The following is a 14,637-nucleotide window of genomic DNA, read 5'->3' as shown; positions in this document are numbered from 1 at the left end:
CTGCTCCATTGGTTGTGGGATCACTTAGCTCTGTATATCACTTGCTGTTTATGCCATTTGGCACGTATGTAGTCCTGTTAGGCAGCTTTGCCAGGTTGACACCTCATTTTCAGTTATGCCTGATGCTGGTCCTGGCATGCCATCCTACACTCTCCATTGAACCAGGGTTGATTCTCTGGCTTGATGGTAATGGTTGAGTAGGGGATATGTCAGGCCATGAGCTTATAGATTGTGCTGGAGTACAGTTCTGCTCTGTTGATAGGCCATAGCGCCTCACAGATGCCAGTCTTGAGCTGCTAGATCAGTTCTAAGTCTGTACCAGTTAGCACAGTGATAGTGCCACACAACACAATGGAGGTTATTCTCAATGTGAAGGCAGGACTTTGTCTCCACGAGGACAGTGCAGTAGTCACTTTTACCTATACTGTCACAGGCAGATGTTTCTGCAGCCAGTAGGTTAGTAAGTTTGAGGTCAAGTATGTTTTTTCCTCTTGTTGATTCCTTCACCCAGTCTAGCAGCTATATCCTTTAGGACCCAACCAGCTCGATCAATAATGCTGCTACCCAGCTTGATGGTGGACATTGAAATAACCCCACCCACAGTACATTTTGTGCCCTTGCCACCCTCAACATGGAGGAGTACTGAATCATTAGCTGAAGGTGGACAGTACGTGGTGACCAGTAAGAGGTTTCCTTGCCCTTGTTTAACCTGAAGCCATGAGAATTCATGGGGTCCGGAATCAATGTCAAGGACTCCCAAGGCAACTCCCACCTGACTGTATACCACTATGCCACTAGCTCTGCTGCGTCTGTCCTGCCAGTGGGACAGGACTTATCCAGGGATGGTAATGATGGTGTCTGGGATGTTATCTGTAAGGTATGATTCCATAAGAATGACTATGTCAGGCTGTTGCTTGACTAGTCTGTGAGACAGCTCTCCCAATTTTGGCACTAGCCCCTAGATGTTAAGACTTCGCATGGTCGACAGGGCTGTTTGTGTTTTTGCCATTGTCTTTTCCAGTTCCAAAGTCAATGCTAGGTAATCCATTTGGTTTCATTGTTTTGTTGTGACTTTCTAGCGATTGATACAATTGGGTGGCTTGCTAGGCCTTTTCAGTGGGCAGTTGAGAGTCAACCACATTGCTGTGGCTCTGGAGTCACATGTAGGTCAGACAAGGTAAGGATGGCAGATCCTTCCCTAAAGGACATTAGTGAACCAGATGGGTTTTCCCAAACCATTGACAGTGGTTTCATGGTCATCAGTCGACCATTAATTCCAGATATTTTTTATTGAATTGAAATTCCACCATCTGCCATGGCAGGATTCAATCCAGGTCCCCAGAACATTATTCTGGGTTTCTGGATTAATAGTCAAACAATCTTACCCCCAAAGCTAACTCAAACCACAAATCCTCTTCGCGTTACTTTAAAGGTAGTCCCAAAACATAACCTTATTAAATGCGCAAGTGTATCAATCAACTGTTAGTCTTAGAATGGTAAGTGTAGTTTCATTATATCACACTCAGAAATGCTACAGCAGCCAGCCAGAACAGCTGCTTTCAAACAGATATACTATCGCAAATCTTTTAATTGTTGCATTAAGCCTTTATTAATTGAGCAGCCAATGGACAGCTACAAAATGAAAGGCATTTACTCCTCATGCCTATAGCTCTTATATTGTCATTCGAATGAAAAAGATCACAGTGGCTCAGTGGTTAGCAATGCTGCCTCACAGCACCAGGGTCCCAGGTTCGATTCCAGCCTTGGGTGACTGTCTATGTGGAGTTTGCACATTCTCCCAGTGCCTGTGAGGGTCACCCCTGTGAGGGTTTCCTTCCGAGTACTCCGGTTTCCTCCCACAGTCCAAAGATGTGCAGGTCAGGTGAATTGGCCATGCTAAATTGCCCTTAGTACTAGGTGCATTAGTCAGAGGGGGGTGGGTTACTCTTCGGAGGGTCGGTGTGGACTGGTTGGGCTGAAGGGCCTGTTTCCACACTGTAGGGAATCTAATCTAATCACAGCACTTTGTAGACTGCTGTATATGCTAATAATACGTTGCTAATAATTATACAGGGCGATTGCCACTACAAAAGACAGCATGTGATAAATATGGAAGGGCTTTTAAAATTCTATAAAGCAATTATTGAAATCCTGGCAAAATATGAAGTACTCATACAATTGCAGCTGCTGTAAATAAAAGACATTACCTGTAAGCATAACTGTGCGAATATTGGCTTTTCTCAGTTTTTCAAGAACACTAGACGAATCAGGTTTTAGCTTGTTTTGCATTATAATAAAGCCCATAAACGCCATGTTGCTTTCAATGACATCCCTGTCAAGAGCAAGGTTTGTTAAGTATTCAATTTCACAATTCATTACTGCACAATGCAAATAACTTTAAAACTGCACAAGCCATAGATAAGATGATGTCAATAGCTTAGCATTTCAGTGTCACAGATAAAAAGTATGAGGCTCCTTTGTCCCCCTATGATCAGTACATATTATGATGAAAGAGACTTTGTTTTATTACTCTGAGTGTGTTGGATGCAATTAAATAATTCCAGCAGTGAGCTTTTGAGAGTTTAATGGAAAGCTATTTTCATATACTTACCCTGAGATTTCTCCATCTCTTTTTCTCACACACACAAAGATTAGATACAGATGAAGGTAATATATCAATACAACTTATGATTATCTGAATTTCTTTCACAGCAGATGAATCAGATATTTTAAAGTTGATCAAGGGTCTTGTAAAAGTGAAGGAGTTTCAGCGGTTTGTGCAGCTTAATTTTTAATAAGTTAGTTCACGACTGAAGCCGAAGTTGGAACAGATTGAGAGAATCCTTCCTTCTATTGTGAGCCCTGATTACAAAGTATTGCTGTCAACTAATTTGGCTATTTTATGACTTAATTAATTCAACAGCTTTTGATGGAAGTTGTGTGCACAAAATAACTTCTGTTGATTTTAAAAGCAGACAAAAAGGAAGGCTGTCTCATCATGTGATATTTCACATGCGCAAAGCTCTGTTCCAAAAAAGATGGGTGGGCTATACTGATAACTTATTCTGTGTTATCACCTTGAGTGCTCAAGATGGTTAGTGTCTTTGCACTTTCATGACACATTCAATTTTATGGTTTGTTTTCATCTAATCAACCTGTTCAGGAATGTTATTACACACGTCTAGAGCAGGTGAAATTGAACATAGGCCTCCTAGCTTAGAGGTAGGAACACTACTACTGTGCCACCACAGTCCTTTCAATTTGATGATCAAACCATCTTGCATTGGTTTCAGTGAAAGATATTGATTAATAGCAGTCTGAATTGTTCAGGGGAATGATTCCAATTCACATAAGAAACCACCTTTTGCAGTCTTTTGTAGATATTAAAATAAGTTGAATTTCAGAATGTACTGATATATTGGTATGACATAAAACATGCAGAGGAACTTTGCAGCAACCCAAATTAGAGAAAACAATAAACCATTAATAAAACAAGTTACGCTAATCCTTCCATGAAATTTAAATATATGCAGCATGGTGGCTCAGTGGTTAGCACTGCTGCCTATGAGTACCAGGGAGGCCAGTTTGATTCCACCCTCTGGCGACTATCTGTGTAGAGTTTGCACATTCTCCCAGTGTCTGCGTTAGTGTGCTCCAGATGATTCAGTTTCCTCCCACAGTCCAAAGATATGCAGGTTAGGTGTACTGGCCATGTTAAATTGCCCATAATGTCCAGAGATGTGCAGGCTAGGTGGGTTACCTATGAAGAATGCAGGGTTACTGGTAGGGTCAAGGGTTAGCTGGGATGCTCTTCAGAGGGTTGGGGCCAAATGGCCTGCTTCCACACTCTAGGGATTCTATGATTCTACGATATTCAATATTATAGGTTAAATCATTCTAATAAAACTGCACATCTGAAGCTTGCATTACAATTTGCTCTATAATTTGATTATTTTATTAATATATTTTTGAATAAAAGTGCTTTGATTACTGTAAAGCTCTAGAATGTAGATTTATTAAACAAATGACTAACAAAGGCAAGGAGACAAAAAGCAGGAAACAATGGGCCTATCAGCTTTGCATCTTTCATAGGGAAGATGGTAAAAGCTAAGAAGCTATAGCAGGGCACTTAGAAAAGTACAAGATAATCAGGCAGCATCAACATGGTTTTGTGAAAGTAAAATCATGTTTAACCAATTTATTGGAGTGCTTTGAGGAAGAACCGGTAGATGTACACTCAGATTTCCAAGGCATCTGTGAAGGTGCCACATCAATGACTCTTGCGCTCAAAGCAGATCATAGAAGGTTTGCTAGACTAATACCTGGAATGAGTGGGGCTGTCTTATGAGGAAGAACTGGGCACATTAAAGGTTGTATTGACTGGAGTTTGGGAGATTAAGAGGCAACTTGATTGAAACATACAGGATCCAGATAGGTCAAGATAGTTCATGTCGAAAGGGTATTTCCTCTTACAGGAGAATCAGAAACTAAGGCTTCAGTTTCAAAATAAGAGATTGCCCATTTATGTGAAGTAAGAAGAGTTTTTTTTCACTCAGTGAATTAGGAGTCTTTGGAACTCTCTTCCTCAAAAGGTGCTGCAAGCAAAGTCTCTGAACAATTTTTGAGAGAGGTAGGTATAATTTTTATAAGCAAGGAGTTAAAAGGTCAATGAGACCATGTAAGAACATGGAATAATTTGATTGGTTATGATCCTATTGAAGGCTCTGCTTCTAATTTGTACATTCATAAAAATAGAGAATCAATAGCCTAAAACATTCTGGTCTGCATTCAGACAGACCTGGCATAGATTTTAGCAGGGATCCAATGAGAACATTCTCCTACATATTTGCCTGACCCATAAAGTAAAATTTGGCATTAAATAACTGCAAGTATTGCAGCATTATCTTTCATTCTGATTTCTATATGTTAAATGGATACAAAGGCTTAAATTGATGATTTTTTAAAAAACATTCTAGTAAAAAGACTGAAGATAAAAAAAGTCTGAATTTTTTTAAAAATAAGTAATTACGTACATATTTTGGCAAAAAAAGTAAAGACATAATAGTGTGAGGAGTCAGAAAGTATATCATTTCTTAGGATCTGTGGTGATATGCAAATGCTTCCAGACCATCTCAAATGGGTGGAATTGTAAAAGTACTGTGATTTGACTACAGTTAGCTCATTTCTAAACTTGAGATCTACCAGCTTCATTAACTGGCTAAGATGCTGACATTCCTGTTATAAAGGCACAGAATGTCGGCTTAACCAAAGAAATCAGTCACAGGGCAATGGGGGGTGCCTAGGAAATGGGCAGGAGCTGATGAAAGCTGGACCGGAGATTGGAAAGCAGAATGGAACCGGGAAGGCGGGCAGTAAAACAGGAGTGGAAGAAGGGATTGGACAGAGGAAGGGAAAAGAGAGGGGGAGAGAGGGAAAGAAGGGTCGAAATTTCTGCTGAGTCAAGTTGATTGAACTTTCAAACTTTTACCAGGCTTTCAAGAGTGACAATAGATCTAATGCCTGGCATTAGAGACTGATGATTTTAAGAAGATCCCCAATGTGCTTGCACCCTAAATGTGAAAACAGCTTATCAAGATGCTATGGCCAAAAGCTCATTCAAGGAACTACAGGATGAAATAATGGTCCTGGAAGAAGAGGATATAATTTATACCAGGTATCATTTCATATCAAACTGTCCAGCACCAAAATTCCAAGTCCATTTGCAGACAATCTTCATTACTTTTACCAAAAGGTTCAGTTGGAAGAGGGAAAGGAACCCAGCTATCAGTCCACAGCATATTTAGTATTTACAAGAGTAAAAGAGTGGGCCCGAGTTAATCTGTTATGCCACCAAAGCCTGGGGCCAGTATATAGTCCAAACAAATACAGAGGCTAAGGTGGCAGTAATACAAAGAGAGGAATCTGGTCTGCCTAAGAACCTTGCAAATTTGTTGTATCCAATACAATTGGCTAAAGATGTCCATGATTGCCACAGTAAGCATGGAGAGCAAGAGGCTGACAAGGAGAGCAAGTTCCCATTTCCCACCATCTCTGTCTGTATACAAATAAGCTCCAACCCACAAGAACAGTGTCTAAAGAGGAGTCAGTGGTAAAATCCATGAGGATCGGATAGGTAACTAAAAGGGTAGTTATGGTGGCAACCCAACATCCCAAGCTAACAAACCAACTCCACTTTGACTCCTAACAGCCTCTTAGGAAAAGATAGTGCTCCCTCTCCAGCAATAACATGGGAGACTGTTAGTTTGGAATGTTGATAGAGAATGTTGCCAGTAACTAACACTGGATGTTTACTATAAACCGACCGACTTCCACAGCTACCTAGACTACACCTCCTCCCACCCTGCCCCCGTAAAAACGCCATCCCATATTCCCAATTCCTTTGTCTCCACCGCATCTGCTCCCAGGAGGACCAGTTCCAAAACCGTACAAGCCAGATGGCCTCCTTCTTCAAAGACTGCAATTTCCCCCCAGACGTGATTGACGATGCCCTCCACAGCATCTCCTCCAATTCCCGCTCCTCCGCCCTTGAGCCCTGCCCCTCCAATCGCCACCAGGACAGAACCCCATTAGTCCTCACCTACCACCCCACCAACCTCCATATACAGCGTATCATCCATCGTCATTTCCGGCACCTCCAAACGGACCCCACCACCGGGGATATATTTCCCTCCCCTCCCCTATCAGCGTTACGAAAAGACCACTCCCTCTGTGACTCCCTCGTCAGGTCCACACCCCCCACCAACCCAAACTCCACTCCCAGCACCTTCCCCTGCAACCGCAAGAAATGCAAAACTTGCGCCCACACCTCCCCCCTTACTTCCCTCCAAGGCCCCAAGGGATCCTTCTATATCCGCCACAAATTCACCTGCACCTCCACACACATCATCTATTGCATCCGCTGCACCTGATGTGGCCTCCTCTATATTGGGGAGACAGGCCGCCTACTTGTGGAACGTTTCAGAGAACACCTCTGGGACACCCGGAGCAACCAACCCAACCACCCCGTAGCTCAACACTTCAACTCCCCCTCCCACTCCACCAAGGACATGCAGGTCCTTGGACTCCTCCATCGCCAGACCATAGCAACACGACGGTTGGAGGAAGAGTGCCTCATCTTCCGCCTAGGAACCCTCCAACCACAAGGGATGAACTCAGATTTATCCAGTTTCCTCATTTCCCCTCCCCCCACCTTGTCTCAGTCAAATCCCTTGAACTCAGTACCGCCTTCCTAACCTGCAATCTTCTTCCTGACCTCTCCGCCCCCACCCCCACTCCGGCCTATCACCCTCACCTTGACCTCCTTCCACCTATCGCATTTCCAATGCCCCTCCCCCAAGTCATCCTCCCTACCTTTTATCTTAGCCTGCTGGACACATTTTCCTCATTCCTGAAGAAGGGCTCATGCCCGAAACGTCTTTGGATGCTGCCTGACCTGCTGCGCTTTTCCAGCAACACATTTTCAGCAGTAACTAACACTACTTGACTCTGGCTACCCCCTCCAACCATTATCGATGACATCTGCCTGGGGGCCACAAGAGGTTCACCAGAAATCTTGATAGGTTTCTGCAATTCAGCTCAGAATACAGGGCTCCAAATCCACTGAGTAAATTTTAGACAGGATCCAAGTCACCAAATCATCCAAATGTACATTGCAACTGATAAAGAATTTAGCGAAATATTTAAAATTCCTTGGATGGAAGGTACTCAGTGTGCAACAAATAGAGAGTATGCTCAATAGGCAGTCCAACAGAGAAATATGTTGGAAAATCTCTGGAGTGGGTAAACTGCTGTGCTTCAGTATGGATTTTATATTATGTCCAAAGCATAATATAGAGAGTACAGCTGTGGTTGAGAGACAGGATAAGGAATTCTGACAACTAAAACGTATGAGGAGAGAAAAAAGACAGATAGAAGTTAGCTACGCCTCCTGTTTTCAATGCCAAAGCAAGTAAAAACTCACAACGTGAAACAGAATTCTTCCCAAATTTAGCTAAACTTGAACCAACCCCACCAGGCAGAAATCTGAAAACGGGTCGCCAGTTGAAATTACTTTCTTGAGAAACAGGGCAGGTGACCTTGGAATTTCTTGGGGCCGAGAGAGGAAGCAATTCCTTTCATGATTCCAGCTGATTTGGAGCGTAGTCGAAAATGCTTACCCCCCTGCTTCACCTCTCCAGTCGAGCAAGGTCGATTGGCATGCAAATAGACCCAAGAAAGAGCAAGGACAGAGGAAGAAAGGGCTGGCAATGCTGTCACAAGCTTGCTCAAATCCCTTTCTCCCAAAGAAGTTAAAGAATTCCTCAGTAGAAATCAGATTGTATTTGCAGGGAGATTCCAAAGAGTATAACTTAAATTCGAGTTAAGTCATTGCTAAAAGAAAGGTGCTCTTTACAAACAATGGATTGAGAAACAAGTTCACAGACACTTGAAATAATCTGAAATGTTGTGACTTTTTGTGCCATAAATGGTAGAATCTGAGAAATATTGCAATTATTTCTAAAATATAAAGTACATGGTTTTGATAGAAATCCAATTTGAACTCAGAGGTAGAGAAGAAAGACAAGAGATATGGGAAAGATACCACTCCTTTCTACAATTAGTCCACAAGACTGTAGCATAGTTATTGTTTAAACTTGTGTCCCTCTTTAATTCTTCTGGTCTTAGAATCCTGATTATCATAAAAATCTTGAGTGAGAAATATAAAATGCGAAAAGGTTTTGAGGCAACTGGAATATATTGGCAAAGTCAAAGATAATGATTTTTTAAAAATTAAATTTTCTGCGAAGTCCTTTGCTTCTTAGAGCAAAATAAGAAAATTATGACATGGCATAATTTGGTGAATGCTTTGTCACGCCACTTTCAGATCATGAAGTTAACTCTAAAGTCACCTTAGTCACAGAGGACAATAGGGTTGCTATAGAGACAAATCGTGGTGAGTTTAACCCGAAGTCACAACGCCTGAGGAGAGGGATGAGATTGAGAAGGTGAGACATTCATGATGACCTCGTGGTATTCATGAAGAAAGACTCAAGGAAATAGAGAATAGCTCAATCACACTGATAACACTTCACACAGGTTTAGTGTTTTGTTCAAAACCAAGTTCAGATTCATTTTTTTATTCCATTATTTTGAACATATTTCTGCTTGTCCGTGCCTGTGGGACCCTGGTGACAGCCTCCTTCCACCCAAATATTTGCCCACCTCTGACAGTGTACAGTCATTCCTGCAAGTTTCAGGTAGGAATCCAAATCAAAATATGTAAATTATGCTCCAACACTAAAATCTCACTGGGGTTCATTGTGTGCATATGCCTCTCCTCCTAATCACACTCACATGCCAATCTCAGTTTGAAGTGCAAATAATCAGAAAATTAGCACTATTACCTGCTGACATTCTGCACTTTGTGCCAAGTTAGCTTAGACCCTAATTTCCTGTGTGCAAGTGCAATGACTCGGAGGCCTTGTTTGGTATAATTCTTCAATACGTCAGAAAAACTTGGAGGAACTGGAAAACAAACCAACAGAAAAACCATTGTATGAACATCAAATAACAAGAAGAACAAACAAATTATAAGCATGATGTAATATAAAGGCCTTGATACACTCATTAATTTCCTTCCTCTGCTGGCAGCATGGTAGTGGTTAGCATGGCTGTCTCACAATGCAAGGGACCTGGGTTTAATTCCAGCCTTAGGTGACTCTCTGCATGAAGTTTGCACAATCTCTGTGTCTGCATGTGTTTCTGCCAGAGTTTCTGCTCCAGTTCCCTCTCACCTTCCAAAAACTTGTAGGTTAGGTAGATTGGCCATACTAAATTGCCCATAGTATCCAGGGATGTGCAGGCGAGGTGGATCAGCCATGGTGAAAGTAGGGTTACGGGGATAAAGTAGGGGGGCAGGTCTGGGTGGGATACTCTTCGGAGGGTTGGTGCAGACTCAATGGGCCAAATGGTCTCTTTCTTCATGTATGGATTCTATCTTAAAGAGATGTCAACCATTTAAAATAAATTCAGTTCATATTTCCCATTAGATAAAGGAGGAGTGGAATTTGACAGGAACAGGTTTGAACAGTATTCTTACAAATGTCAGGAAAGCATTCTACTAAAACATATTTCAATTTAGTACCATGTACAATATACAGCATTGTTCATTAAAGAGAAATAGTAAATTGCACATATTACTTTACCTGTCTCTGCCTTGCATAACTTAACAACCATCTCAGGTGCACCTTTTAAGTAAGTATCCATGTGTTTTTCACCCAATACTCTGACTATGACACTCATTCGTTGTAGAGCAGAAGAAAATGGAAATTGCCTTACAATACCTATTTCATATGATGCCTGGACAGAAATTACATGAGTTAATACTCAACATGGCAACTGTTACTGAATAAAATAGATCTGAAATCTTTCCAAAATTTGTACTTACAGGGAGGTCATACATTTCCTATTTAAAAAAACAGAATATTAAATAAATTCTATTTTAATTTTCCATTTAAATACACTATACACTAATAACATTAAGAGTATGCTTTATAAACTCCTATGCAAGCTGCTGTGTATGTTAGGACCGACATTTCAACACTGCAAAATGTTTTGTGTACTGTACTTCTCACTTAAGATCTATTCTACATGTTACAATTAATCATTACAAATTAAATAGAAAAACTGTTTCAATTTAATAAAATGGGAAAGGTGACTGACCATGGTTAACAAGGGCAATTAGTGGGGAAAATTCTAAAGTCCATTATAAAAGATTCAATAGCAAAGCATTTAGAAAACAATGACAGGAATGGACAGAGTTATTATGGATTTAGGGAAGTGAAATCATGCTTGACCAATATTATGGAAACTTTTGAGGATGAATTAATGGCTTTAACATATGGGAGCCAGTGGCTAAAAGATTAATATGTAAAATTAAAATGCACCAGATTGGGGTAGTGTACAGACATGGATAGAGAACTGGTTGGCAGGCAGAAAACAAACAGTAGGAATAAATGGGTAATTTTTCCGAATGGTAGGCAGCGATTAGTGAGGTACCACGAGGATCAGCATTATTCACAGCTTTTCAAAATAAATATTATGATTTAGACAAGAGAATTTAATGTCATATCTCCAAACTTGTAACGTTGGTGAAGAGTAAATTCTGAGGACACAGGAATGCTCCAGTGCGATTTGAAGTTGAGTTAGTGGCAAATACATGGCAGATAAAGTATGATGTTATGTTGTTATCTACTTTGACAGTAAAAACAGGAAGGAAGATTATCATCTGAATGGCAATGGATTGGAAAAGGGGGAAGGTGCAACAAGACTTGGGTGTCCTTCTACTAGTCTCTGAAAGTAACCGCAGGCAGTGAAGGTAATAAATCATATGTCAGTCTTCATAATGAAAGGAGTAAAGGGGCCGGGATGTCTTGCTGCAATTGTACATTGCATGGTGAGAATGCATCTGGAGTATTGTATGCCATTTTATTCACCCATTATATAAAAGGAGATTCTGGCTATGGAGGAAGTACAACGGAAGTTTACCAATCTGAGTTGTGGGATGGCAGGACTGACGTATGAAGAGAGACAGGTTGAGTTAAGACTATATTCAATGGAATTTAGATAAATTAGGAGATTCTCGTAGAAATTATAAATTCTGACAGTACTAGACAGGGTCACTGCAGGAAAGATGCTCAGACAGCATTGAGAGATAAGACTGAGAAGTAAAACAATAGAAGGTGGGACAAGAGAGAAAGGGTGAGAAATGGCATTGATATTCATATCACAAAGAAAGAAGTTTGGAGAAACAACATAAAAGATTTCAGAGATGCAGTGAGATGACAAAATGCTTTAAGGACAAGTGCAAGGACTTTTAGAACTGGTTTCAGAAGCCAGTCTAGATGAAGGCAATCAGGAGAGATAGACAATTGGGGTTTCATACATGCCATACTTGTAGCAGAGTTTGTGATAGATAACATGCTTACGTTTTGGGCAATTTAGAGCTTCTGAAAAACGATGAATGAAAAATCTACAAGGAGATCACAACAACAACTGATGAAAGAAGTGACAATCAGGGAGGAGGAGCTGTGTGGTAGAAGGGCTGTTCCAGGTGGAAAAGGTTAATATTGGTCTTGTTGTAGACTGGATATGTAATTTATAGCTCAGCTCAGAATCACAAGTTCAGAAACAATGTAGAAAGCTTTATTTAGTGGTTTTACTATAAAACATACTTCCAGTAACAAGGGAAATGATTTGAAATGCAAACAAAAATAATGGCTCTGTTCTTCACTAAATTGAGCTATTATAGTTTCTTAATGAGCAGATTAGACCAAAGACAGCCAATGGATGTTATCTACCTGGACTTCAAGAAGGCCTTTGACAAGGTTCCGCGCAGGAGGCTGCTGAGTAAGATCAGGGCACATGGTGTAAGAGGCAGGGTGCTAGCATGGATGGAAGATTGGTTGTCTAGCAGAAATCAGAGAGTGGTGACAAAAGGGTCTTTCTCAGAATGGCAGCCGATGACAAGTGGTGTTCTGCAAGGGTCAGTGTTGGGACCACAACTTTTCACTTTTTACATTAATGATCTAGATGAAGGAACTGAGGGCATTCTGGCTGAGTTTGCAGATGATACAAAGATAGGTAGTATTGAGGACATGGGGAGGCTGCAGAAGGATTTTGACAGGTTAGGAGATTGGGCAAAGAAGTGACAGATGGAGTACAAGCTGGGAAAGTGTGAGGTCATTCATTTTGGTAAGAGTAACAGAAGCGCAGACTATTTTCTAAATGGGGAGAAAATCCAGATGCCTGAAGTGCAAAGACACTCAGGATCTCTAGTCCAGGATTCTCTCAAGGTAAACTTGCAGGTTGAGTCAGTAGTTAGGAATCCCATGTGATTGTAAGGTCCCAAGGTGGAAGATGAGGCATTCTTCCTCCAGATGTCAGGTGGTTAAGGTTTGTCAATGGAGGTGGTCCAGGACATGCATGTCCTTGGCGGAATGGGAGGGGGTGTTGAAGTGTTCAGCCACGGGACAGTGGGGTTGGTTGGTGCGGGTGTCCCAGAGGTGTTTTCTGAAACGATCCACAAGTTGGCGTTCACTCTCCCTGATGGAGAAGAGACCACATCGGGCACAACGGACACAGTAGATGACATTGGTGGAGGTGCAGGTAAATTTCCTTTGGGGCCTTGGACGGAGGTGGGGGGGGGGGGTGCAGGTTTTGCACTTCCTGCGCTGGCAAGGGAACGTGCTGTAAGTGGAGTTTTGTCAGGTAGACAGTGTGGATCCGACGAGGGAGTGGTGGAAGGAATGGTCTCTATGAAATGCTGATAGGGGTGGGGAGGGAAATATATCCCTAGTCGTGGGTTATGTTTGTAGGTTGCGGAAGTAGCAGAGAATGATGCAATGTATATGGAGGTTGGTGGGTGGAAAGTGAGGACCGGGGGGTTCGGTCCTTGTTGATTTGGGAGGGGTGGGATTCAAGGGCAGAGGTGTAGGAAGTGAAAAAGGTGTGCTGGAGGGCATAGTTGACCACATGAGAGGGGAAATTGCAATCATTGAAGAAGAAGGCCATCTAGGATTTTCTAAGGTGGAATTGGTCATCCTGGAACAGATGCAGCAGAGGCAGAGGAATTAAGAATAAGGGATGACGTTTCTACAGGAGGCAGAGTGGGAGGAGGTATAGTCCAGGTAGCTGTGGGAGTCGGTGGGTTTGTAGTAGATGTCCATGGTTAGTCAGTTGCCGGAGATGGAGAGGTCCAGGAAGTGGAGAGAGGTGTCTGAGGTAGTCCAGGTGAATTGGAGTTCGGTCGCAAGGTGTTAGTGAAGTTGATGAACTGTTCAACCTCGATGAGGGAGCACGAAATGGCCCCGATATAGTCATCAATGTAGCGGAGGAAAGGTGGGGGCTGGTGCCAGTGTAGCTGCAGAAGATGGATTGTTCCACGTACCTGACAAAGAGGCAGGCATAGCTGGGTCCATGAGGGGCCCATGGCTACCCTTTGGTTTGGAGGAAGTGGGAGGATTGGGAGAAGTTGTTAAGCATGAGGACCAGTTCAGCCAGACAGATGACGGTGTTAGTGGAAGGGTACTGGTTGCGACAGTGTGAGAGGAAGAAACGGAGGGCTTGGAGGTCTTCGTCATGGCAGATAGACATGTACAGGGACTGGATGTCCAGATGAAGATAAGGCATAGGGGGCCAGGGAAACACAAGCCTTGGAGTAGGTGAAGGGCATGGGTGGTGTCCCGAACATAGGTGTGAGTTCCTGGACTAAAGGGGAACAGGACAGCGTCAAGGTATGCAGAAATGAGTTCAGTGGGAGAGGAGCAGGCTGAGACAACGGGTCGAGCGGGGAAGTCAGGTTTGTGGATCTTCCGTAGGAGGTAGAATTGGCCAGTGTGGGGTTCGTGGACAATAAGGTTGGAGGCTGTGGATTGGAGAACCCCAGAGGTAATGATGTTGTGGATGGTTTGGGAGATGATGGTTTGGTGATGGAAGGTGAAGTCACGGTCAAGGGAGCAGTAGGAGGAGTCGTCTGCGAGTTGGTGCCTGGCTTCAGTGGTGTAAAAGGTCAGCATGCCAAACTAACCACCCCCCCACCCCCAACCTTCTGGGTTTAATGGTGATGTTGGGGTTGGA

The 14,637-nt window shown here is 42.4% G+C and overlaps 1 protein-coding gene across 3 annotated transcripts in view; it reads right to left on the bottom strand.

Annotated features, from left to right (window-relative positions):
• Positions 1–14,637, bottom strand: part of atp13a3 (ATPase 13A3) — a 162,060-nt gene that overhangs the window by 62,271 nt on the left and 85,152 nt on the right. For all 3 annotated transcript variants that reach the window (XM_072572532.1, XM_072572533.1, XM_072572531.1), the window contains exons 17-20: positions 10,448–10,465; positions 10,206–10,359; positions 9,405–9,525; positions 2,208–2,332 (exon numbers count right to left, since the gene is read on the bottom strand). In XM_072572532.1, the coding sequence (XP_072428633.1) occupies positions 2,208–2,332; positions 9,405–9,525; positions 10,206–10,359; positions 10,448–10,465 (418 nt within the window). The remainder of the gene's footprint in view (positions 1–2,207; positions 2,333–9,404; positions 9,526–10,205; positions 10,360–10,447; positions 10,466–14,637) is intronic.

The sequence above is a fragment of the Chiloscyllium punctatum genome, chromosome 6, assembly GCF_047496795.1.
Source record: "Chiloscyllium punctatum isolate Juve2018m chromosome 6, sChiPun1.3, whole genome shotgun sequence".
Classification (NCBI taxonomy): domain Eukaryota; kingdom Metazoa; phylum Chordata; class Chondrichthyes; order Orectolobiformes; family Hemiscylliidae; genus Chiloscyllium; species Chiloscyllium punctatum.
The sequence above is the reverse complement of the archived record's forward strand: the minus strand, read 5'-3'. Positions and strand labels throughout refer to the sequence as shown.